The sequence below is a fragment of the Mus musculus genome, chromosome 12 (genome assembly GCF_000001635.26).
Source record: "Mus musculus strain C57BL/6J chromosome 12, GRCm38.p6 C57BL/6J".
Classification (NCBI taxonomy): domain Eukaryota; kingdom Metazoa; phylum Chordata; class Mammalia; order Rodentia; family Muridae; genus Mus; species Mus musculus.
The window spans coordinates 36,014,555-36,042,478 of NC_000078.6; the positions used below are offsets into that span (position 1 = coordinate 36,014,555).

At 42.2% G+C, this 27,924-nt stretch overlaps 1 protein-coding gene across 1 annotated transcript; it reads right to left on the reverse strand.

Annotated features, from left to right (window-relative positions):
- Positions 1-27,924, reverse strand: Tspan13 (tetraspanin 13). The gene is made up of 6 exons (NM_025359.3): positions 27,697-27,924; positions 9,351-9,518; positions 8,199-8,279; positions 7,247-7,360; positions 5,936-6,049; positions 1-1,218 (listed from the first exon to the last, which is right to left on the reverse strand). Exons 1-6 carry the CDS (start codon positions 27,757-27,759, stop codon positions 1,144-1,146), a joined length of 615 nt encoding a protein of 204 aa, NP_079635.1. The 5' UTR covers positions 27,760-27,924; the 3' UTR covers positions 1-1,143.

Sequence of the window (27,924 nt, forward strand, 5' to 3'; positions counted from 1 at the left end):
TACAAAGGAAGGTTTTCAGCTTTTATTTTTTTAATGTAATATACAGAGCCACAAACACCATTTCTCTCTCAACTTATGGGAGGTAGTACATTCAAATATATTTAGATTTGACAACTTGCTGTCACAATACCAAGAAATGTCATTAAAAAGTTATTTTTTGACAGGCGATGGTGGCACGTGCCTTTAATCCCAGCAATTGGGAGGCAGAGGCAGGCGGATCCCTGTGAGTTCAAGGCCAGCCTGGTCCACAGAGCTAGTTCTAGGACAACCAAGGCTACACAAAGAAACCCTGTCTTGAAAAAAAAAGTTACTTTTTAAAGATAACCAAATATCTATTTGTTACATGGGCCTGGGCCAATGTATTGACGGCAAGTTGTTTACATATACAGTGTTTTGAACTTCGTATTTTTTTTTTTTACATCAGATTATGTAGATATATGCTCTATCTTCCTCAAATTCATCCCATTTTGAGAGCTGAAGATGTTACACACCAAAGCATTTCCCAAATGGTATCTTCCTTTGCCCTTGACTAAAAAGGTCAAAAACTAAATTTCATTTTCCTAAAGACACAGCTATTTCTAGAACACAGGGATGCAATCCTGACAGACTACTAGAACTAAATTATCACTTCTGTGCTAACACTTTTCACTACAATGTAGCTTTTCCAAAAGGCAAAAAGTATCAGGAACATAGATTTCTCCTAATGAACTGAACACAACAGAGTCTCTTCCTTTCTGGATTCATAAAACATCAACTGTCTTGGGTGGGAGCCCCAGTGCTCTGGGTAATTAGACAGTGAGATGAAGATCTGGGGTCAAATATCATCTACCCAGGGGTGCCATACACAGTTTACAGCAGGTAAAAATGCTAAGAAAGGCCACGGTGGACAGTGCCAGACACCAACAACAGTAGATTACAGGGACCACTGAGGGCCAGGGAATATGGGGAACTTCGATTGCTTTTTTAGCAATGGAAAGAAAAAAAAAATGTCTGGAGAAACTTAAGAGTAAAATTTTTAATTCCATCGTTGACATAATGTGGTTTTCAGATACTGCTTCCTTTGTCGTATGAACAAATTAGTTTAATTTGAGATTAGAGAAAGAAAACAAGATCAACAGAGGAAAGGTCTTCTTTGTCTTCTCGTCAAAGGAAAGCACTCGGGTTGGCGCGAGGGTCTTTCTGGTTCCGGTATCTGTAGGTCAGCCAAACACCCAGGATCTGGAATTAGAAGGACAAACGAGTTTTGAATCGATTTAGTCGATGAACAGAATAAATTAAACTTCTGAGTTCCTTTTGCTTGGTTTGTGTGCAAAGACAAGATTCAGGCAAATCAAAGGACAGGCACTACCAAATCTGAAGTTTGAACACTGTGTTAGACTGCATGCTCCTTCCCCATGCCTGGAAGCTGCAGCAAATGTTTCTGTACGAGGTGAAAGGCCTTTGAACGTGTGGTCATGTTAGGGAGAGGTTATCCAGGTGGGCTCAAAGGCGCAGTCCCTGTGGTGCTGATAAGGAGGAGGTGGGCTCAAAGGCGCAGTCCCTGTGGTGCTGATAAGGAGGAGGTGGGCTCAAAGGCGCAGTCCCTGTGGTGCTGATGAGGAGGAGACAACATGGACACAGGAGAGACACAGGGATAAGATGTGCTTACCAGGCACATTCCACACGGCAGCTTGACTTGTGAAGTTGGAAAAGCAAGCTCAACTTTTCCATTCTGATAAATAGCCAAATGTGAACTTTGCATGGTTTTTGCATTTGTCTCTATTGTTTTTAATTTTGTGTGTGCACATGTGTGTAGGAGTGCCCCCAAGAGGCATTGCAGCCTCTGTTACAGGTGTCTGTTAGAGGTGACTGTGAGCCACCTGACCTGGGTGCTGGGAACCAAGTTTGGGATATGAACATAAATCTTCCTCTCGGGGACAATGTCCTAAGCAGCAGGCACCACTAATCCCTGAGCCCTGTCAAATATTTTTAGTAACAAAACTATCTAGAGTTAGTTATTAAATCAAATGTTGGTCAATTTTTCTCAGATGACAGGATTTAATTTATTGTTGTGTTGTTTGTGTGTGTTTGTTTGAGAGGCTCTCACTATGTACACCAGGCTAGCCTGGAACTCAGAGCAAACCACCTGCCTGTGCTTCCAAAGTGCTACGATTAAAGACATGCATCAGCGACCGCAGCTTACCAAAATCTCTTGACCATTCCCATACTGTGCCTTATTTTATACCTAGAAATACATCCCAAGGGGAAAGTGGGGTGGAAGGGAATGACATTCCACACACAGGAGGCAACTGTGTAAATATTTATACATCAAAATAAATTATGTGATCTGCCTGACTCAGCAGGTGGAGGTCCTGGCTAGAACCTCATGACCAAAGCTCCTTGATGCATTCCCAGGACCCGCATGGTAAAAGGAGAAAACAGACTCCCAAAAGCTGTCCTCTGACCTCCGCACATGCACTCTGGCACAAGTGCACCCACACCAGGTAAATACACAAGTTTAACTTTTTAAAAGGTGGGGTGAAGTGGCTTGGAAGGTGAAGCCTGTGTTGCAAAGCCCAATGGCCTGAGTTCACCATTCAGAAACCATTTATAAGGGGGGATGGGAGAACAAATCCCAGAGGATGCCCTTGTGTTCTTGACACGCCCACTATGGCACATGCATGTTGCCCCCCAACACTCATTCAATGAAGAAAGGTAATTTTTAAAAAAGAAAATCAAATGGTCAACAGATTAAGTGATCCATTTATGGTTAAATTCTAACCATATAAAACAGAATTTTTGCAATTTTGTAAAGACGTATGTTGCTCTTGTAAGTAGCCTACTATGCCTCTATAGCTATACATGCAAATTCTACTAAAAGAATTATTTGACTCATACTCTTCTGTTATCTATTTAAAACAGAAGTGTGACATGGACATTTCATGTGTCAATAAGACCCACTGTCTTTTTTCCAATAGGGCATAATATGTCATATATTAATAAATTTATTAATGGCTACAAAACAATAACTAGCCCCCCATACACCAAGTACTGCTCAAAGCATTCCAGGTTTTACACCACTGGCTCCTTTAGTCATAACACCGGGAAGCGACTGCCTGTTGTTATTCTTCGAGGTTGAGATAGAAGATTTGAAGGAGCTATGTGAGGGCTAGCAAGATTACCTTGCTCCAGAGGCCACAATTAGGAAGCAGGTGCACTCAGTTTCCAACCCTGCTTCCTGTTCTGCTCCTATGTCAGACATCTTGACCCAACTAGCATATTGTCAAGAAGTAAAAGGTACCCAAATATTATAAAAAAAAATAATGCCCTGAAGGCTAGAGAGACTGCTCAGCAGTGAAGAGAGTACTTGGTATTCCTGCAGAGCACTGGAGTTTGCTTCCCACGTCTAGTGACTCACAACCATCTGCTCCTCCACAGCCATAAGTCCTGACGCCCCCTGCTGGCCTCCCCTGACATCTACACTCATGTGCACATACCTACTACACATAGACACATATTCATATATATAATTAAAAGTAAATCTTTATAAAAGTTGCTTATAAATAGCCTTGTGTGTCTATTTTATGTTGTTATACAATTATTTCCATAAAATAAAGTAATATGCATGGATTTTTTTTTTTAGTTAAAACAGAATTGTTGGCAGATCAGACCTTTAATACTAGCACCCAAGAGGCTAAGAAAAAGGGAATATAAGACCAGCAGGGGCTATATAATAAAACCCCAGCTCAAAACCAAAATTTTGTCTTGATACTTATTACCAATTCAGTATTGTAAATTTAGTACAGCATTCTGGTTTTGTTTAAAAATATATAAAATTTACTTGTTAGTAAAACATATTAACTTAATATAAACATATACAAATAATAACAGTAGTTACCTGTAGGTTTTAGAAAGGTAGTAATAAGAAAATGGGAGAAAATTTCACAGTGATTTTTCAATGTTGAAAGTAAAATAATTTTTACACTTCTTTTATTTTTACTTTTATTAATATTATATAATACATTCATTTCCTTCTTTTCTCTCTCCAAACCCTCCCATATTATCTCTTTTAAATTCATAGCATTTTCTTACATTAATTGTTACTGCATTGCAGGGCAGTGGTGGCGCACACCTTTGATCCCAGCACTCGGGAGGCAGAGGCAGGCAGATTTCTGAGTTTGAGGCCAGCCTGGTCTACAGAGTGAGTTCCAGGACAGCCAAGGCTATACAGAGAAAACCTGTCTCGAAAAACAAAAATCAAAACAAAACAAAAACCTCAAAAAATTGTTAATGCATATATATACATTTATATATATATATATATATATATATATATATATTCCTAAATATAACCTTCCTAATCCATATACTATTATTTCTGTGTATGTTTCAGGATTGCCCATTTGGAATTGGATAATCAATTAGTCCATGTGGGAAAGACCACCTCATCTCTCCTGCTCCCAATTTTCCTCAGCTACCAGCCTTTTTTCCCCAAGACAGAGCTTCTCTATGTAGCCCAGGCTATCCTCTCTAGACCAGGCTGGCCTCAACTCAAGAGATCCACCAGTCTCTGCCTCTTGAGTGCTGGGATTAAAGGCATGCACCACCAACATCCGGCAACAAAGGCAATTCTTAAAAGCAATATGTATAGTGTATATATTATATGTTAACGTATATTAACATTTTTAACACATTATATAATTAACATATATTAACACGTATTCCTTAATACAAAACTTAACTATAATTTATCGTGTAACTCTAGAAAGAAAAGTCCAGAGTTACTCCACACTAATCTGATTTCACTTATTATAATTTATACAGGTCCAAACAGATCAAGAATGTCACCCCCATCATAAAGTTCATGCCAAATTTCTCAGACGTTCAGATTCTAAGCTAAGGGTGCTCCCATCACACCAAGTGATCTCAAGGAAGATGAGCACTGATACCTTTCGAGTATCATGTTTGATGCTGAAGTACAATGCTCTGTCTTCTAGTCATACAAAACTGAACTCCGTATGAGCTTTAATCCCAGGCGAGGGACATGGGGCTGCTTCAGACTGTCCACAGCAGCTGGCTATGATTTACCTCATGCTCTAGGAGGGGAAGCATGGTTCTGCAGCGGCAGACAGTTTCTGCGAGTATATGACATCTGAAATTCTAGGGACTTTACAGAGGGGATATAAATGCTAGGGCCCCAGAGGCAGTGTGGGTTGTTGGTTGCTGTGGTTGTGGTTTGTTACGTAGCTGTGCACAAAGAAACGATAAGAAGAAAAAGTTAGACATCCTGAGGGCAAAGATCAAACTTGCCCCAAGGAACTTGATGCCCTGATCAGCAGGAAATAGTCTAATGATAATGTCACTGATAGGTATTCTTCTCTGATGAAATGAGCCAATTCAAGCTGAATTAAAGTATAAAGGCAGGTTCATTGGGGGGAAGTTCTCAGGCAGGTTCACCAGTCCCAAACAATAAGGCCTGGAAGTCGCCAGAGAGAAGGAGACAGATGGGAGGATACAAAGAAAGGGCAGAGATAGGGAAAGAGAGGGAGAGGGGGGGAATGAGGGAGGGAGAGAGAAGGTCAGGGAGAGGGTAAGGGAGAAGGAGAGAGGGGAGAAAGGAGGGAGGGAGACAAAAAAAGTTCTGGATTATATAGGGAGGAGCTTCTGGGGGAAGCCTAGCCCCTGGGATGCAAAGTTCATCATAGAGGGCGGGGTATCAGCCATGACAGGGCCCGAGGGATGCTGGGAGAACCTGGAGGCCTGGTTCACATTGGTATGTAAAAAATGCACCTCAGCTGCTTGTCCCAAGTCTGAAACCAAAGTCACCCCCTTTCTCCTCTGTTCTTTTCTTTCTCTCCTATCTAGTATTGGAGGGTTAGAAGGGTAAAATAAAAAAAAAGGTGGGGGGGATCGAAGAAAGAAAAACCCACAAAGTAGCCAAAGTCCAGCTACATACCTCTGTAAAACTGAAGAAGAGACCAATGCCACCAACAAACCTCAAAACCTCTCCAGCATACTCTCCGATTATGGGGGCGCACGAGGAGCACTTCTGGGTACTTTTAGCACAGCTCTGTATCGATAAAAGGAAAGACTTGTTACTTCAGCGTATGTTCACAACCCGTCGAAATTCAGGCCTAGAGTGCTCCATCCAGTTTGGGTATAAATTTTAAATTGTGTGCAAGTTTCTGAGATGGTCAAGTCCTGTAGATGCTCTGTAGGACCCATCGGTCTGTCCCCTTCTAGAGCCTGGGATAGGATTGGTAGATGTCTAGATTGCCTTGTGTAAGATTTTGGTCTAGTACCACAGATTCTCCAGTAACTTGCTTGCATTGTAAGTGATACCCAGCTGTGGTGATCTGAATAAGAATGGCACCCCATAGGCTCATATATTTAAATGCCTGGTTACCAGGGAGTGGAACTGTTTGAAAGGATTACAAGAATTAGTGGGTATGGTCTTGCTGGAGTAAGTATGTCACTGGGGATGGAGCTTTGAGGTTTCAAAAGTCCATGCTAAGTCTAGGGTCGGTTCATTCTCTCCAGCCCCTCCCCCCCCCCAACACACACACACACACACACACACACACACACACACACACACACACACAATCTGCCTGTAGATCCAAATGTAGCTCTCAACTACTTTTCCAGGACATGCCTGTATGCTAGGTTGCTCCCCTCCACAGTGAAAATGGAAAACCTCTCATACCGTAAGCAGGCTCCCAATCAAACACTTTCTCTTGTAAGAGTTGTCTTAGTCATGGGGTCTCTTCACAGCAATACTACTTAACTGGTGACAACTAATGGTCACGGAGACACCAGCTGAATGCCACTAAGCCAACAGGGCTTGTAATCCTACAACTACAGTGAGTCAAGGTCTACAAACAACCATTGAGCCAGGCAGAGGACAGCAAGCCTTGGGTGAATTTCAGTCTCTGCTGACACCTCATTTCAGCCTCCTGAGACTGGTGTGATGGCTACTGTCAACTATGAGCATGACAAAAATCTAGAATTACACAAGCGACAGGCCTCTGTGTGGTGGTTGAATGTTTTACAGTGTATTTTTACTAAATAAATAAATAAATAAATAAATAAATAAATGCGATGTATCTCTCCGGACATAGATGAGCAAATGTGACAAATGTGAGAAATACAACAGAGGCCTATGTCAAACAATTTTGAAACACAATTCAGTACCAGAAAGACCACTTTTCTGTTAATCATTATTAAACTGTATGTGAAACACTAAAGAAAACCTTTCTGGACTTACAGCTGGACAGGTGTCATTTGGGTTATAGCTCCGGAAGCCACAGCAGTTCAAATTCCTCTGGATGTCATTTCGAGCACTTGCAGTATTGTTCCATCCGACTTCCAGCAGCTGACCCTAAGAAATTACAACAATGTATCATCCCCGTGTAACAATGTATCATCATCCCTGTGTAACAATGTATCATAATCCCTAAGTAACATACAGAGGCCAGCCTGCAGCTAGGAGCAGAGCATAGAAAATCAATAGCCTCAAAACTGTTACACTCTTTCAAAAGCTCATCCCTTGATCTGAAAAAAAAAAGAAGGTACTATGGCTAGCCTATAAATGAAAAGGTCCTGGTTTTTACAACCAATTTAAAAACAAGACTTGGTTCAAAGGCACAAACAATACAGTTTCAGTTGTTCCTAGACAGAAACCCATATTTTCTTTATAAATTAAGACTCTGAAAGGAGTAGTTGATGGACGGAAACCACAGACCCTCAGGCGACTGCCCAGCAGTGGGGAAAGGCAGGAACCATCTTTCAACAACAGCAAATTTTACCCAGTGAGAGTTCTGTCTTATTTACAGATACAAATTACCAAGACCTGATGTCACCTTTGCCTGCAATCATTTCCACCGGCCACTTAAGCAGTGAGAGGGAGTAAACTGGCATTCTTGACAAAAAGAAATAGTTTTATTCTCTAGTCCTCTCTCCCAACATTTTCATAGTCATGCTATGTGGTATCACAATAAAGTAGAATCGAGTAAAAGCTTCCCTTAGCTGGGCATAGCGGTGCATGCCTTTGATACCAGCACTCAGCAGGCAAAGGCAGGTGGGTCTCAGTGAGTTTGAGACCAATCTGGTCTACATAGTGAGCTCTAGGACAGTCAGAGCTACACAATAAGACCCTATATCTCAAAAACAAAACAAACAAACAATAACAAAACAAAAAACCAAAAACCTTTACTCACCTGCTGCTCCCGATTCAGAGCTAAACAAGCACAAGATACTGAAAACTGGACAATAAATACAAGTAGGAGAATGATCATATACTGAGAGTTACAAGTTAAGGACTTTTTTATTATAACACTTATTTATCCACTGTATGTGTGCATGTGTGTGGGGTTGGGGGTATGCACACATGAGTATGTATGCGCGTGCATTAGGGCACATACGTGCCACGGTGTTCATGCACAGGACATCTTGCAGGAGTCAGTTCTCTCTTACCACTATGTAGGTAGTAGGGAGTGAACTCTGGTCATCCAACTTGGCAGCAAGTGCCTTCACCTTCTGCCAGGGACATTGCAGATGCTCGGGAAGAGCATAAAGCAGCAGAGTTGACACAACTTTCAAGTACACTCAAAGCAATTCACCTATAAACTAGAACAAGTGTTCAAAGTGATACGCTTAATTATTATTTTGTTAATACACTATAACTATAAATTCATTTAGAAAAATATAAATAATTGCATACACCAGGCACAGTGGGTGACACCTGTAACCCCATGGCCTAAGAAGCAGAGACAGGAGAACCGCCCAAGCTTGGATTAGCCTAGTCTACAAAGACTGTGTCTCAAAAACAAAGCAAAACAACAAAAAATGGGGGGGGGGGGGGGAGAAAGAGAGAAAGGGAGGGAGGGAGAGAGGGAGGGAGGGAGGGAGGGGAAACAGAAAGATAATTTTATTTTGAAAACCCCACATCCAAAATGAAATATAAATTCTAAAATCTGCAAAATAAAAAATAGGGACAAATGTATAAGCTTTCTCAAAACTAAGTCTAGAGAATACACTGTAGAATTCTCAACCAAAGATTGATGTGTAAGGAAGGTCTAGAAGAAGTCATGGCAGAAGTTCAACTCAACTCTGAATTTGCAAAAGAAAATTAGATCTGTGCCCAACTTGTAGAACACTTTAGGTTAGGGTATGATAAGGAAGGGCTGAGGATAACTAAACATTTTCTTTACAGATATTCCTAAATTGCGTTTCTAGGAGTTGCTTTTGGGCAAGGAATCACCTAATGATGATATTAAATTAGTAGCAACCATTGAGACATAATCACATGCTTGATAATGAGAACTTTATCTGATTGAAGTAAAAAAAAATTCTGATTTTTAAAAGGATACAAAAAATAGCAACACCTGGTGGTGTTTTACAGCTCCAATTAGCCCCACCAAGGCAATCAGGAACAGGAAGATGCCCACAGCAATGACCACACCCACCACTCGGAGACTGGAGATCAGCCCAAAGCCGATGCCCCAGGCAGCAATCCCAATGAGCAGCAGGCTGACCAGCTGTGGAGAGATGGGGAGAGGTTCAGCGTTATAGCGCCCGCACCGCTCAGGTATTAACATCTTAGCATCTTTCCTACAACGGCAAGAGTCCCTTGGGGGCCCCAGGGTGTCAGCTGTGGAACCTGCTACACACACCACATTCAAATGGTGTTGTATTTGTATATACTTTATGATATCCTCCTTTAAGCTTCAGACCATCTCTGGGTGACTTGGACATTGCCTTGCAATGCTACCAGAAATTGTCAGGGGAATAATAACAAGAAAAAAAAAACTTGGCTAATGAAACCATTTTTTGATCCTGTTGATTAAATGCATGAATGTGAAACCCACAGTTAGAGAAAGCTGACTGAAACCCACAAGGCTCAGTTGATGGTACTGTTGTAATAAATTTAAAGTCATCCCCAATTATGCTTAAAAAAAAAAAGATTAACAATAATCCAGAAAGCAACCATGCAGTCTCAAAGGTCATCTGGATTCTGACGCCTACAAGGAGCATAAGCTAGCCCAGTAACAGCATTATGTAAAACTAGGCACCAGCACACCTCAGTCTATCATTCTGATGTGCTCATATGAAAATTACCTTTTGCTTTATAACCCAGTCGGCCCGCAGCCCCCTCTGTTCTCCCGCTCCCCAAAAGGCTGAGACAGTCCTCCCTCCCCTAACAAGCTGTGTTCCTCAAATGTGAAGCTATGGTTTCTTTCCTTGTACTACAACCTGTTGCCCTATCGCCTCTCCAGGAGCAAAAGGCAATTCGGATGTAAGCTCTCCGAGGCTCGAACCTCCAGGTATCCTTGGAACTTATCAGGGCCTGAGCCCTGGAGAACATTTGAAAATTGTTTCCAGTACGTAAAACCATAGACGTGCAAGAGACCATTAAAGCCATCAAGATTAAAATAGGGAAGGAGAGGTTGCTATTTGAAATGAAATGGCAGCTGAGCAAGGAGAAATCATGTTCTATTCCAGTCACTGTATTTATAAGTTTATCAAACACTACCTAAAGAGCTAGTACGCCTGTGTGTAAGACGGAGCTTACAAAACGCAAAGATATAATTATTCTTTAAACAAACAAACAAACAAATAAATGGTAAACCACATAAGAATTATAATGAACTCTAGAAGATATAGATAGCTTAATACAGTTTCAGAAAGGGGTGGAAGAGGATTTATAGAGCAGAATAGTTCTGTGTGCCTTCAGTACACATGCGGTCAACCATCTCCAGGAGTAATGAGGTAGTGTAATGCCCAGTTTGGAAAAAAACAAAATTCAAAACTAGATTTTTCTAGCATCACACTACTGACAGGCCTCTGTTTAGAAACATATAAATTACTATGTGATTTTTTCCCTTGCTCAAATGCACCACTGTTTATGTGCAAAGCAATATACACTGATTTAAAAACTTATTTACATATATAGAGAGATAAACAAAACTGCTAAATATTGTGCATCTGTTTCTATTTTTACCCAAAGCATTTTCTTTTTTGAATCTTGGTCAAAGAGCCAAAACATGGGAGGGGAAAAAAAAAAAAAAAAAAAAAGAAGCCATCTGTGGGACCACAGAGCTCGTTTCAGGTGACATTACCACAGCAGCTCATACACCAAAACAAACCGCTCCCTTCCTCAGCTGCTCCTTGTGAGTTCTGCATCATTGTCTCCTCAGAGTCTCCTCACAAGTTCAAACAGTGGTGAGCTGAGAAAACGCACTCTGCCCTTTCACAGGTGAGCTTACTTCTGACTCTGTAACACCTAAATGTGTCACATTCCCTTTCACAACCAATAAAAGGAGCCTGGGGGGGGGGGGGTGAAGAAGGGCCTCACCTCTGCCTGGCTTAGCATCACCACAGTAATCTTGGTACAGGCACAGAGGATGCTCCACAAGTACACACATCAGAGTAGCTAACTGCAGCAATTAGTGGTCTCCAGAAACAGAACCAATACAAAGTATGCATATGTATGTATGTATGTATATATATATATATATATATATATATATATGTATATGCATATATGTATATATGCATACTTTGTGTTGGTTTCTCATATATATATACACACATATATATATATATATATACACACACACATACATACACACACACATATGAGAAAATGAAGCTCAGACAAGAGAAATTTTAAAGCGCTACCCACACTATGAAGGATAGTCTGATTCGCTTAATCAACTGATTCTAAATGCTGGCTACAGTTCAAAATACCCTTAAAGCAGTATCTAACCAAACAACTGAGAACCATGGCACCCTGTGTCCATGGTAACACAGATGACACATCCCACCCACCTGCTAACATCAAATTCTGGATGAGAGAGGCGCATTTACTAATTCAGGTCATGAGACAAGATCTTCAATCTGCATTTCCCTTAACATAAAAAGTCCTTCTGGGGTCCTCTGGTCTCCACACGCACACTGGGTAGCATACATGTAAGTACATACACAGCTTTAAAGAGTTCGTTCGTCCAAAATCATGCCAAACCCTTCCTACATTAATGGGATTCTTTTTTTTTTTTTTTTGGTTTTCCAAGACAGGGTTTCTCTGTGTAGCCCTGGCTGTCCTGGAACTCACTTTGTAGACCAGGCTGGCCTTGAACTCAGAAATCCGCCTGCCTCTGCCACCCCCCCCCCACTTCCGAGTGCTGGGATTAAAGGCGTGTGCCACCATGCCCAGCCATTAATGGGATTCTTAAACATCAGGAATGTTAAAAGTTAAATATTCTTAAAGTATTAAGTTAATAAACTTTACATTTAAATAGTAAATTCAAGACTTAAAGACAGAAGTCAGAAATTGTTCTTGTCACTTAACCTGGTTGCGTACATCACAGCCCCTGCCACGACCTATTCCAATACTGTACACAGGCCTGAGACACACGGTACAGATGGAATGACCAGAGCTGTGTTGACACCTGCCCCATGTTTTTTTCTGTCTTATTGGCTTCGTTTGGCTGAAGGTTTAACATTTTGTTTGTTCTGCTTTGCTTTGCTTTGTCTGTTATTGGTTTAGGGGTGGCTTCATCTTTGTTGGAAGGGTTTCAGAGTGTCCGAGATAAGGTAAGATAGCTCAGGCTAGCCTCAAAGTCAGGATTCTCTTGTCTTGGCTTCCCAAGTGCAGATGACATTGCATGTGCCACCGGAACCATCAACACCTCTTTTCCCACTGTGAATTCTACATCAATTTCCATGTATCACAAAGTATGTCCCTTCCTTTGATTTTTTTTTTTCTCTACTATTTAAAAATGTGAATCCAGGCCAAGAAGATGATGACTCAGCAAGTAAGGGTGACTGCTGCCAAGCTGGGCAATTCTATCCCAAGAACCCACACAGTAGAAAGAGAGAGCTCTTACAATCCTGCAAACTGTTCTCTAAACTCTATACATGTGTTGGGACACACACACACATACACACACGAAAATGAAAGAGGTTGTTAAAACAAATATCATTTTGTAATGAACTCACAAATAAAACACCATGCATCTGTACTAAGGCAGCCATTCAAACAATTTAGAGAGAGAGAGAGAGAAACCACTCTTAGCTAGTATGCTGTAACAAAGAAGATGGGATGGATTTAGCTTGTTGGCTATAGTTTACTGGCTTTTGCTTTTGAAGTCAGTAAAGATTGAAAGCTAACAAGAGGACAAATAATTACTATGTCAAGAGATTTTTTTACAAAGTATGTCACAGTAAAATACAATTAAAACAGAACAAAAGTAGGTAAACACAATAAGGCAAAGAATGCAAAGAAAATATAGGCTCACTAAAGAAAGTGCATTCCTTTTTTTGAGTCTCTGACTCCCGTGTCCCTCCCAGACTCAAGCAACCCCCTATGACCACAGGAGTTGACTCCTGTCCACTTGCTGTCCACAAGATGAGTGTATCAGATTGACCAAGGGGACTCTGAAGCTGGGATTAAACTACAAATCTCAAGACAGGATGATTCTAAATTATGTGAATAAGATTTAAATAGTCTCAGAGTCCTTGCAAGAGGTAGGAGGAGCGGGCTGGTGAGATGGCTCAGTGGGTAAGAGCACTGACTGTTCTTCCAAAGGTTCTGAGTTCAAATCCCAGCAACCACATGGTGGATAACAACCACCCATAATGAGATCTGACGCCCTCTTCTGGCATGTCTTAAGCTACAGTGTACTTATATGTATAATAAATAAATCTTTAAAAAAAAAAAAAAGAGGAGGGTCAGGATCTGAAAACGACATCACTGAGGGAAGCAGAATGTAGCCTGAGAGGTCTAGCAATGGCATGCTACTAGCACTGAAGGCGGAGGGAGAGGTTCTATGCCAAGGAACGCAAGGAGCAGATGCCAGGCAACACTCTTCCCTTCCCTAGCAAGTACAGCCGAGACCTGCTGCAGACTTCTGACTTCTGGTACAAGGTACAACCTATTGTTTTAGGTCATTATTACACTTGTAGCACTTTGTTAAAAACAGGAAACATTCGATGCTTTTGAAAGTTTGTCTGGTTAGAATAACAGGAATAGACTGAATCCGATTACAGACTCATTAGAGTCCAAGGTTAGTACACAGCCTCTTTGAGGACAGGCCTTACTTGGTTTACCCCAGGTGGCTCTGAAGTATCATGAATTATTCCTAGCTGGGCATGACGACCATTTAGAGGCTGAGGCAGGAGGATTTCCAAGAGTTCAAGACCAACCTGGACTACATACCAAGTATTAAGCTAACAGGCAGACCTACATTATAAGACACCGCCTTTGAAAAACAAGAAAGGCATGGGGGATGGAGAGATGACTCCCTCTTTCAGAGCAATTGCTGCTCTTCCAGAGGACCCAGGATTGATTCTCCAGTATCCACATGGCAGATGGCAAGCATCTGTAAGTCCAGTTCCAGGAGATCTTCAATGCCCACTTCTAGGAGCACCTAGCATGCATATGTGGTATACAGACACGCATGCAGGCAAAACATTTGAAAAATAAATTAACTAAAACATTTTTAGAGGTAAAGGCAGGTGCAGGAGTTGGCTCAGCAGTTAAAAGCTCATACCTGCTCAAGCCTGAGTTTAGTCCCTAGACTCCCCAGGGAGTCATGATGAAGGGAGAAAACTACTCTCAAAAGTCCTCCTACCACAGTGGTACTTGAGCCCACTCACACATTATAAACATATGCCAGTGCACTGAGCAACTCATTAAAACCAAGCAACAGTTCTTCCTGCTCAAGTATGTTTTAAACAAATGAAGAAGGTTTTAGTACACTCAGAGAAACTACAGGAAATCCCACGGCCCCCTCCTCCCCTCCCTGCCCCCCCCCCCAAAGCAAGGAGAACAGAAAGGCCTCACTGTCCAGGCCAAGCTGGAGTACAGCTGACTGAGGCAGGAGGCTCACAAGAGCCCAGTCTGAAGGAGACGCCGGTTTTAGCCCAAGCAGAACTGGGAAGTGGAACTGAGCCCCACGCACAGCTGGGAACTCCAGAAAGCTCTTTTCTCACAGTAAAGTACTGTGGAAGACTGCAGAGCTTTCTGAATGTTCCCAAAAGCTATCTGAGAAAAAGAAACCTCAAGTCTTCTAGACACTGAATCCCCACTCCCAGAATCTGCAGGCCAAGCAATTCAAATGAAAGCTGACCACCAACTGTAATGACTGAGGGTTGCGCGGGGGGGGGGGGGGGGGGGGGGGGGGGAGAGACTCAGATAAGAAAACTAAAATGACTCGTGAGAGATATACAAGAAACCAGTCCCAGGTTTTAAAATGCCAAGCTAATTCTCGAGACACCTTAGAAAGAGGAAATCTAAGAGAAAGACACACATTACTAGGGCTCCCAAGAACCAATTGCAACAGAGCGAGCCATTTAAATTATCTAAAGAAGGGCATGGTTGGTGCACGCCTTTAATTCCAGCATTCTAGAGGCAGGGGCAGACAGAGCTCTGGAGCCTGGTCTACACTGTGAGTTCCAGGGCAGCTCCAAAATAAAAATTAACTAAAGGGATTTAAAAAAATAAATAAAAGCAAATTGGGGAGTCATATTTTATAGGCATAGACTTGAAAAAGGAGCCAAATACATCAACGCAAAAGAAAGGAGAGGACCAGGGGAGTGTAGTGAGTAAAGACTGACAAGCTGACAACCTGGTTTCACTCCCTGGGAGCCACGTACTGGACGGAGAGAACCAAGAACCACAAGTTGTCCTCTGACCTCCACACATGCATAACGACACAAATGCCCATACCCAAGAAATAAATGTAATTTTAAATATTAATTTAAAAATAGAGATCGGGAAGAGACACGTGGGCTAAAGCAGGAGCAGGGCTGTAGTGGTACGCACTTCTGTAGTGGTCCACAGTGGTCCACACTTGGAATCCCAGGACTTCCGACGAAGAGGCTAGAGCTGGAGGCCGTCCTCAGCTAAAGAAAACACCAAATACTGAACTAATCAACTTGTCTGTGCTCCAGGAGGTTCTGGCAGACAAGCAACAGGGACACACATTTTTTTTTCCCCCAAAGGAAAAAATAGCACCCTCCAAACACATTAATTTTGAAGAATAAAGCAGATCCCACAAAATTTCGCTGACAAAGGACACCTAAGAAAACCCAGAGCAAACAGTCATACGTCTGCTATTCTATGGAGTCAGCCTTCATCTGAATCCCCCCAAGTTTGGAGCTCTTTAGGCCTTCTGAGCTTTACCTCTCAGTGAATAGCACTGTCCTTAAGAAAGAGGCCCATGCACTTTGCAACCTCCATCAATAGGAACTACCTTATGCCCATTACAAATCTGTACAATTCAGCTGCTAAGTTCCTGGAACTCTACCATGTTATCTTCTGTGCACATGGAGCGCCTAGGTAGTAAACTATCAAATGGTACCAGCACTTTCTTATATGGGCAACACCTCATACCTTCCACTTTTCTTTCCCCTATAAATTAGACCATTCTCCCTTACACAGCCTCAGCTCTTACTGCCTCCCAAGCCCTGCACTTCAGTGAAAATATTTGCGTTAATCTTTCAAATAGTTTCTGTGGATCCATCTATGAGCCACCAAGTACCATCCACATTCCTTCCTATACTTGGCTTCCACGGAGCAAAAGGGAAAGCTTGCGACCAAGAGGTGTACACTCGAATGCCACTGGCAAGAGCTTCCTGACTCTCCTCGTGCACGTGCAGCGGGGAGCTCCATGGCCGGGCAAGCCCGGGTGTTTAAGGCCCTGAGTTAGATTGCCAGCACAGAGATAAACAAGCAAATGAACCCCTAGGTCCATCACACCTGAACAGTCCACACGAGACACCACCCAAGGCCCCTCCCATGCACACACCAGCACCAACACGCAAATACGCATCATCGTTTGTAAAGGATATTCCCTAAAGGAATGGAGACTCAATCCTCTAATGCAAAACAAATTCTGCATCTATTACCGTAAACAGTGAAATTGCATGAACTTGAACTTAATTGAACTAATCAGCTTATCTGATTAAAACCCAAAAAAGGAGGGACTAGAGAGACTGCTCAGCAGTTAAGAGCACCGGCTGCTCTTGCAGAGGACCCAGGTTTGGTTCCCACATAAGAGCTCACAACCGTCTGTAACCCTCGTCCCAAGGGCTCAACACACTCTTTTGGACTTCATAAGTGGATATGCATATACACATGCAGGCAAAACACACATACATATAAAGTAAAAATAAATAAAGCTGTTTTTACAAAGAGGCTGAAGAGATGGCTCAGCAGTCAATTCAATACTGCTCTCACAGAGGACACATGTACAGTTTCCAGCACCCATATCAGCAGCTCACCACAGGCCCAGGGATCCAAAAATTTCTGGCCTCCATAAACTCTATGTGAATTTGCACAAATGTAAAGTCAGATACTTACACATACATATAACTAAAAACAAAAGTAAATCTTTAAAAAAAAAAAAAAAAGAAAAACAAAACCCCCAGATAAATTAAAGTCTTTTAAATGATTTGAAAACAATGTATATGCTTGCATGCATCTGATATTTGTAACATATAATTGAAACCTGCCAAAGAATCACAATTAATGTTTCAATTACATCTAAATATATTTATATAATTTAATGCCTAATAATATAATAAAATAATAATACAAATAAATACCTAAAGATATTTAGTGCCCCTATAAGATAGGATTATCACGTTTAACTTTTACTAAAAAAAGAGTCTTTTTCAATAATGAAAAAACTTAGTTCTCAGCAGTAATAATTAACTGTTACCATTGGCTTACAATTTTCAGGATAATGAGATTATATGTCCCAAGTTAGTAATCTAAAAATTACGGATTCAAATGAAATTAATTCCAGCTGCATAATTAAAATATCTAAGCCTGTCACTATGCCTTGGTAGACAAAGCATCTGCAAAGATTCTTTTGTTGAAGAATAATAACAGTTTTCTTATGAAAGCAATTGTAATAGAAAATAAATTTAGACCTATGACAAATAGTTTCCTTCCTCTGGGAAGCAGAATGACGATAAAAACAGATTATAGTCCTGTTAACTCCTTGAGAGTTGTGTTTTTATGAGCAGGAAGCACCAGCCTTTCCTGTTTTCTCTTTAAAACAAAGAGAACTTGATATATAAAAAGAGCTTTAAGAGGGAGTCAAAAGAGCTGTGATGGAAAAGGCACACAACAGCAAGATTATGCAAGTGTCCAAATCGAGCGTAGCTTCCCCTGAGTAAACCCCCAGAGGACTAAGCTGTGACTGCCATTGCACCATGAAGGGACATAGGTGTTCTCCGCTAAGGCTCAGGACAGCACAGGCCAAAGAACAGTGCCACAGTGACGGTTCAGAGACCTAACTGAAAATAAGGCCTCTGAAGGCATCAGGTTCGGTCAGCTCTTGATGATGATAAGGACCAGAGCGGCACACTGCTCTTGTTCCATGTGAGACCTATCTCCATACAATGATACAGTGAAGTGTCAGCCCCTGGATTTGAACTTTTCACCCTACAGGAACTGTGAGTAAAACCTTTTCTTTAGTAGTTATCCAGTCTGTTATTATCTGTCATGGCAACATAAAATGGATTAAGATACATAGTAACAAAAGTAACTCATAGTTACTTATCTATTGATATAATGAGACACTATGACCAAGGTAACTTTATCTATGGAGGGCTTACATTGTCAGGGGGTGAATCTGTGAACAATGATGGGAAGGACAGCAGACAGGCAAGCATGGCACTAGAGTAGCAGCTGAGAGCTTACATTCTTATTAGCAAGTAGGAAGTAGAGAGAAAGTGTGATAACTGAGAATAGTCAGGACTTTTGGAACCTCGATGCTCACCCCACAATGGCACAGTTCCTCCAACTAGGCCACACCTCCTAATCCTTACCAAGCAGTTCCCCCAGCTGGGGACCAGATTTTCAAATATAGGAGTCATCTTCATTCAAACCACCATAGACACTAATATGATGATTAAAGTCTTTTGAATCAGGGACAGTTAGCTCATTCCCATGCTGGCATCGTTCCTACCTTATTTTAAGTCTGTACTCCTCTGGTCTTAAGTTTCAAGATGTGAACAGTCTGGAGGGGAGTCATTAACTACCATTCTCTAGCGACAGTCATCTCTGTCTTCTTTAGAGGTGCTTACACACCTCAGGTGCCTGCAGTAAATACATGTGTTGATTTTATATTCCAGGCACTTGGCTAAATACTTAGAGCAGAAGAGGTGGTCAGTACAGACTGCTGGATGAAGGATTCTTACTGTTCCTCATGAATGTACTGGGAGATGCTTATTCTCCAATCTATACATTATTTCAGGGAAAGAATCTCAGGCCAACCATGTACCAGATGGTTCTTTGTATATATAACACATAAAATTTTATTGTTTCATCAAATATCCACACTGTTTGTCTTAGTAGAGGTTTCTATTCCTGCACAAACATCATGACCAAGAAGCAAGTTGGGGACGAAAGGGTTTATTCGGCTTACACTTCCACACTGCTGTTCATCACCAAAGGAAGTCAGGACTGGAACTCAAGCAGGTAAGAAAGCAGGAGCTGACGCAGAGGCCATGGAGGGATGTTCTTTACTGGCTTTCTTGCTCTGGCTTCCTCAGCCTGCTCTCTTATAGAACCCAAGACTACCAGCCCAGAGATGGTCCCACCCACAAGGGGCCTTTCCCCCTTGATCACTAATTGAGAAAATGCCTTATGAAGGATCTCATGAAGGCATTTCCTCAACTGAAGCTCCTTTCTCTGTGATAACTCCAGCTGTGTCAAGTTGACACAAAACCAGCCAGTACACTGTTCAAGAACGAAATGAATAAGTAGGTACAGGTAATCCCAGAATTTGGGAGACAGAGGCAAGGTAAGCAACATATACTTGATGCCAGCCTGGTCTACATATTGAATTCCAAGTCAGCCATGGTTACCAAACAAAGGCCTGTCTCAAAAGATGGGGGGAGTCAGGGGGAGGGAAGAGATGGCTCAGTGGTTAAAGAAATTTGTTGCTCTTGCAGAAGACCCAGATTTGGTTCCAGTACCCCACATGGAGGGTCAGAACCATCCTTAGAGAACCCGATGGCCTCTTCTGACTTCATCAGACATCAGACATGCACATGGTATACAGACATACATATAGGCAAAATACCTAGACACATAAAATAAAAATAAATTACATTTTAAATACTTAAAAACAAATAAAAAGTAGAAGCTGTATGAGAATAGCCAGGGCTTTTAGAACCTCAAGACTCATCCCTAATGACACATGGGTCGTTGGTTAAATGCACTTGCTGTTCTTTCAGAGGGGCCAGGTTCAATTCCTGGCATCAACATGCTGGCTCACATCCTCTATAACTCCAGTTCTAAGGGAGCAGGCATCCTGTTCTGGCTTCCACAGACGCCTGCACACACGAGCTATACATACATACACTCAGGCAGGCATACATGCACACACACACACACACAAACACAAACACAAATTAAAATAAAATAAATACAAATAAAGGAAGAAAATGAGGCAGGCCAGCCCGCCTGGTGTTGTTACACACATCTGCAGTGCCAGCAGCACTCGGGAGGCAATGGCAGGCAGATTTCTATGAGTCTGAGTCCAACCACTCTACACTGCAAGTTCAGGTCAGCCAGAGTTACACAGTGAGGCCCTGTCTCAAAATAAACAAGTAGTAGTAGTACTTCTGGTTTAGTAGCAGGCAATAAACCTTAAAATACTATTCTGACCAAAGGACAGTAGTACGGACAGTATCATCCAGAACGTGACTTTTAAATAAAAGAAGGCCTCCAACCACTGTCCCTCCGCTAAGGCTTCGGGCATTCTACCATGAACTTGACTTCAAAGATCCAGCACACCGACATACTTATAAGATAGAACACCAGGCTAAAGACCTGAAAAGCCCACGAATAACCCATGTATTATATATAAAAAATAAAAGCCCATATATTGATAAATAGCCAGGCATTCAGCATGAAGCCAAAACCCCAGTTTGTTCTTCATTGGGATTCCTCGAGTGACACAAAACCGAAGTGCTTTTGCACATATCTTGGGGGTTCTCTACAGGACCATTGTTTTAGCTTAGGACGCACAATAAAACAAAGCATTTGACTCCTGTAATGAAATTATATAAAAGGGGAAAGAAAGGCTTAATGACTTAACCATTTTCCAGGGTCAATTATTTGAAATGGTAACCACAGCTGCCAACAAAGTCCCACCCCATTTTTTTTTCAGGGCAGCAGTTACAAAAAAAGAGGTAGGGTTACTGGAAGAGCAGCCCATGCTGACTTCTGCATTTAGTAACTAATGCTCGGTACCACATCGGTGAAAAGCATAGCTGCCTCTCAATAACTAATGCTAGGATCGCATTGGACATTCAGCAAAGCAAATAATGGGGACATAGTCCTTACGTACTTGTAAGTAACACTGGACATGGTTGTTTTAAATAAAAGTAGGCTGGGGTGAGAACAGCTCTTTTCAATGACTTTATGTTCAATCCTATCATTAGTGTCCAGGGATGGAGCATGGTGGATAGAGTAGCTGTCTACCACGTACCAAGCACTGGGTTCAGTCCCCAACACTGAATAATCCAGGAGTGGTGGTGAGTACCTGAGCTCAACAGCTAACTTCATTTTAGTCTCTTTCTCAGCACCACTTGACACACAGCTTCAATCCCATCTCCTGGACCCTGTGCTGCATGCAGTTTCTCCAACAACAAACTCTACTATCAAGTTCTTCTCCTGCTTAAACACATACTCCTTCCTTGGCCCCTTTGCAGAATCCACCTGGTTACCTAGACCTTGTATAACGTCATTGCTTTGGTCAGTGGACCATTGCCCTTCTTGAGCTACTTTCACTGACTGACTGATTCATCCAATCACAACTCTGCTAACATTCTCGATGCTCATGGCGCCGTCATGGTACCTCCCGGCAGCCATCTCCCCTGAAGTTCAACGCGGCTAGCCTCAAAGGCTAGCTAACAACACTGCCTGAGGATCTCTTGACATCACATCTAAAACTGGTCCTGTTAATGACAATTCCATCTTTCCAGGGGACTGGGCCACAACACATGAGTTATCTGCCATTTACTTCATGCACTGCATTTTCAGTCCATTAGAAATTGTCTTGGTCCCACTCTCAATACAGGCCTAGAGCTTGTCTGTTTCTTTGACTTTGGCTAGCTAGCCTTCTATCCCAAGCTTCTGTTATGGTAGTAACTTTGTAAGTCTCCTCGGTGCTTCTGCGTACACATCTTCATGTCACTCTGAGGAGACTACTAGTTTGGGGACAAAAAGGCACAAAGAACGAAAATCCCTCTCTTGGTTTCTGTTTCTCGCTGGCTGACAGCCAGGGATTTTGACATCACTAACCAGAATACTCAGAAACTTCACAAACTAGAGTGTGACAATGACTAATGACCTATGCCCGAAGTCCAGCGTCCTTGTGATCCAAGGATGGATATATCCAACCAGCAATAGCGGCAGCACGAGCAGGAACAGCAACTCCTGGGAATTGAACTCCGGAGGAGCACTCAGTGCTCTTAACCACTGAGTCGTCTCTCCAGCCAGAGTCCTCAGAATTACCCTATCTGCAGCTGGCACAATTACAGCCCGGCTAGAGCACACCGGAAGCACACAGCCTGCCACTGTGGACAGTCTGAAGCAGCCCCATAGCTCACACCTGGGATTAACACAAAACCATGTTTATATAACATAACTGAGTTTTTACGGAAACCCAACCTCTCACTACAGATGTATGACTGTCTCTGCCTCATGAATGCTGGGAATTTAGGCATGTGTCACAACTGCCAAGCAGTCATTAGTTTCTTACAAGTTAAGGACTATTTTTTTATTATGGATAAGACCTCTACTTTCTTGGAACATGTTGACTTAATAGCAACCTGTAGATGTCAAAAACCCAATAGCATAAAAATCTTTGATTATAACACACAGGTTCATAATTCAAAAGTTTCAAATAATTTACCTTCCATACTTGAAGCTGTAGGGACTTAGTTTCAGTTCTGTGGTACTTGTTAAGTGTTTTCTACACACTAAATTATTTTATCTTTGCCACATTTCCGTGAGGGAAGAATAAAATATTATCAATTTGCAAATGAAAAGACTGTATGTAGATATTTAAAAAAAAATGCTGCTTGGTTTAGGGGTGGAGTTGGAAAGGCTGAGTTCCTGAATAAATCCAGAGACATTTTTCGATCAGATAGAATGAACTTTTTTTTCATTCTATTATAAAATATATCCCAATTTTATTTTTTTTAATTATGTCTATCCATTCACTGTGTGGGGTGGGTGGAGTACATGCGAGCCATGGTGCACATGTGATGCTCAGAGGATAACTTGCAAAAATCAGGACTTCCACCATGAGGGTCAAAAGGCTCAGCTCAGGGCCTCAGGCTCCCCTTAACACAACAATCATATTTTAGACATGTAAAAACAGATATCACTTATGTCTTCGGAAAATAGAGATGGGGCAATTTTTAATGCTTCAGGAGAACGCTCCCCAAAGCAAGCAAACATAATTCAGTGGGGAAGAGCGTGCTCAACAAGAGTAAAGCCCTGACATTAGTTGCTGGTACCAGAACGAAAAAGTAAATTTTCAAAAGGTTGCATATTTTAGCATGTTTATTTCATTTTGTATTATTTCCCATAAATAACAGCATAGTTTTCACTATATTTTTAACATTTATGAAAGTACTTTGACTTAAAACATTTCCAGAGGCTGGGGAGATGGTTTAGTAGTTGAAGGCTATGGCTACTCTTTCAGAGGATCCAGGTTCAACTCCCAGCATCTAACGCGGTGACTCACAACCGTCTGTAACTGCAGTTCCAAGGGACCCCATTCCTCTTCTAGCACTAAGTTCTTACAGTGCACAGACATATTTGTATATAAATCGTCATACACATAAATAAGCATATTAACGTAAAAATATAACATGTTATAAAGCATGGTGGCAGATTTCTGTCATCCTGGTGCTTAGGAAACTGAGTCAGTGATCTCAAATACAAGAAGCATTGGAGCGACTATTTCTGAGATTGCTTGTAAATGAAGCATCAGGGACTTTAGATACAGATGATTCTGAAATTTCAGTTTTCAATGAAAATCTGAATGGCTGGCAACATAGTTAAACATCTGAAACCTTCCCTAACTCTTCCTATGAAATCTGGAGACAGTTTTAAAACGCTACTAATTTGAATTTGAGATATATGATAATTCTGTCTCATAACTGAAAGTAAAACGTATCCTTTTACCCTTGAAATTTTGGAATTCTGTGTAATAAGAACTTATGTATTTGACCGCTAAATAATTGAAAGAAAAACAGAAGCCAAGGCAGGAAGATTCCAAATTTTTTTGTTTTTTGTTGTTGTTGTTTGGCTTTTTGAGACAGGGTTTCTCTGTATAGCCCTGGCTGTCCTGGAACTCACTCTGTAGACCAGGCTGGCCTCGAACTCAGAAATCCGCCTGCCTCTGCTCCCCCCCTCCCCCTGAGTGCTGGGATTAAAGGCGTGCGCCACCACGCCCAACTAGATTCCAATTTTTTGGGCAGCCTGGGCTACATAGTTGAGTTCAAGGTCAGGCTAGGCAAGACCCTGTCTAAAAATAAATAAATGAAGTAGTTAATTTCCCAAACTAATTTTAATTTATATTTGTGTCCTAAAGATATGAAAGAGACTTGGAAACTATCTCTTCAAACCTCCTCAATTCAAACATCCCTTCTTTATTCCTAACTCAGAAAGTTTTTTCTCAGTCCTAAATTTTATGGTGTCTAAGCCTTTACACATCATTTAATATTCCCAACTAGATCCTTCATACTGGGCCAAAAATAGCATATATATATATATATATATATATATATATACTCATTCCCCCATGGATTTCAGTAGCGTAGAAGATAAACAAAAGTTTACTGGTAAAATACAGTCCTCAAGACCATATGCAATAAATGAGAAGCGGCCTCATCAAACATACTCACTTTAGAGTCCAGTTTGGTTTGCTCTTGCATTTCCAGGTTGAGACTCATGTCATCACAAACCAACTAACACTGTTGACTGAAGAAACTCATCATCTTTAAATATAGGAAGCTCTGAAGCAAGTGGCTCTGTTCCTTATGACACACCAATTCTACTTCCCCTTTTCATCTGCGTGTACAGATTGTTTACACACAGTACATTAACCCACGGTTATGTCAGTACTGCGATTCCCTCAGTTAAAAGACGCATGGCAGAAAAGAAAAATCCACCATTAACCGCTCTACAGTCACTGGATTCCCAAGACAAATTCAGGGATGTTCCTCCCATCGTGTTTGAGGGACCTGCTTTCTACTTCTAGACTGGTCACACTGAGAACTGTCTGGCTCACTTGAGGGCACACAGCTTGGCTGAGAGTGCCCCCGAGTTCTCAGAAAATGCTTCAAAGCAACAGCGGTGAAGTCTGACACAGGCATGCATGGGCCTTCCCGCCAGCTACCCTGGTTCTAACACTTGCAGAAATGACCTCATCTTTATCACTGCAGCACTGAGCAGAACACAAGCACTTACCAGGGCCAGAGTAGAACCTACAGAGGATCTTTTTATTCCCGTCCTAAAAAAAAAATACCTCCTAATCGCCAAATTCAACCCTGGTAGAAATCACACTTTTTTTTTTTTCATCTTCAAATGTTGAGGGAGAGACAGGGAAGAAGACACAGGTGTTTATGTTTAGCTAGATGTTAAAAATCAAGTCTACCCTTTCCTTCTGTTCACCTCGCTGTCATAGTCACTTTGCCTATTTGCAATGCTTAGGAGGAAATGTTTAGACAATAACTTCTTTTCCCTTTGTCTAAAACAGTCTAGGACTTTGAATGGCTAGCCATATTTATATTCCCATGAATTTCCAATTAATTTTCACTGCATACCTGATAAAAAATCAATAACACACACTTTGGAAGTCAATAATTTAGGGCAGATATTAAATAATCTTAACATATGCCTTTAGGGTCAACTTTTCTTTCTCCTGGCTTTCACGACACGCTGTAAATACTGCTGGAAATAATATACCTTAAAAGCAGTATTACTTGATTTGAAAAAAGAAAAAAGGTTCTTTTTTTTTTAAATGTATATATTGCACATTGATGTCTACAGATAGCCGAAGAGGCACAGAAGCAGCCACTGTACCCTGCACTGTGTGTAAGCAGACACTGTAAGATGGAGAATCAGGTAAACAGATGACTGAATCACTGAGGGGGGGAGGGGGACTCAGGCACAAAATAGAATGTGACGTTCTAAGCAGACCATTCATGTTAATAAGAGAAATTGTTCAAGAACGGATAGGAATTTACAATATAGCAATGTGGTAAGCATGCCTCACACCGCACAGGTGAACTTAATATGAAACTTGACATGGATTTCCAGTGACAGGAGCTGTTTCGCCACCATGTATTCTAGAATTTTTCTGCCAAGTGTACCATTTGTGAGCATGTTGACTGGATTCCCAGGAACTAGCCAGAAAAATATATACACCATCGGTGCCTATGTCAAAGCTTTGCCATCATTTTCAGACACACACCAGAAAAAAAAAAAAAAGGTAAAATGACCCGTGACCTGGTGTCTCTGCTTGTCAACCACAAGCGGCCTCTCTTGTCCATAGATGTAACCTAAGCTGGCCCAGATGGCCTGGCTCTGCTAATGCAGGGAAACTGGGTTTGTTTTCAGGGTGGGTGCTGCAAGCACCAGATGTATTTATAGAAGAGAACAAGTCTCCGATGGAATGAGATGACCGAAAGGAAGTTTCTTCCACGCAGGAGAGGCAGCTTGTGGAAAGGTCTAGATTCCACAGCTTGGTTCCAGTCCAGACTCTCCAACTACCAGTTATGAAAACTTAGTAAAGCCTTTTTTGGTCTTTACCGTTATAAAATTTAGACAACTGCGCTTGCCACAGATAGATAACAAATTGACAAATGAAAAGGCTGGGGTGGTGAAGGTTTTCAATAAACATCACCTCAACTTCCTGCTGTCCAGCCACAATTATGCCTCAAAAAAAAAAAAAATCAAACTGAGTTTTCCATGTTAAAGCTGGAAGGCATATGCTGATACGTAGGGAGGAAAAAATAAATAAAAAAATAAAAACGACTTGGGTGGAGGACTATATACTGAAGGACTTCGCCAAAAATGGAGCTAGAATATTGATAAAGGGGAAGGAAGATGGCATGGGAAAAGCATCAGGCGAATACCTCACGGGCAGAAACATCAACAAAGAGACTTTATGTAAGCACGAAACAAACTTCGGAAGCCACGGATATCCTGTGAACCTGCTCTATGGCCTCCATTCAAAAGGCAGCTTTTAGAGCTGTGCCAGAAGCGCGCCATCCACAGGCCGCCTGGTCCATCCCAGGCCCCACTATCCCGCAAACCTGTCCCCTAAGCCCGGGCTGCTCTCCAGCCTCCGAACCTCCAGATGGGATGGCCAGCCGAAAGCGTGCGGCTAGAGGGATTGAGATGGAAACCTGGGGATGGATGAAAGAATGGGGAGAGTGGGAAGGAACGCGAAAGTGAAGGGCTGCAGAGAGCAGGGCGAGGGGCGAGCGCCACAATGAAGGACGGGCGGAGACTGCGACAAGCAGGCTCGGGGTCCCGGGCGGGGGCTGCAGGCGAAACTGGGGCGTGGGAAGCCCGCAAGGGGCGCGGGATGGGGCGCAGGCGAATACTCAGGCGGGGAGGAGGCCGACGGCCCCCGCAGGTGCCACCGGGCGCGGGCTACTCACGGTATACAGCAGGTTGAGCGCGCACAGGCAGTTCTTGGAGCACGAGAAGCCCCCGCACACCATCGTGGCGCGTGGGCTAGCGGGTGCCTGCGGGTCGAGGCGTCTTCCGCCGGGCTGGGCGAGTAGCTTCTGGATCCTGGCCTCCTGAGCCTGTGGCCCGGGCTAGGCTCGGGGCTCGGGTTCGGGGTTCAGGATCAGGGCTGCAGTGCCGCGCCCGCAGCGGCTCCC

Coding starts and splice junctions, on each gene's coding strand:
- Tspan13 (NM_025359.3), bottom strand. CDS start 27,759: ATGGTGTGCGGGGGCTTCTCGTGCTCCAAGAACTGCCTGTGCGCGCTC. Junction 7,361..8,198: donor CTCTGAATCGGGAGCAGCAG/GTGAGTAAAGGT, acceptor GTAATTTCTTAG/GGTCAGCTGCTGGAAGTCGG. Junction 1,219..5,935: donor TCTTCTTCAGTTTTACAGAG/GTATGTAGCTGG, acceptor TTCTAATTCCAG/ATCCTGGGTGTTTGGCTGAC.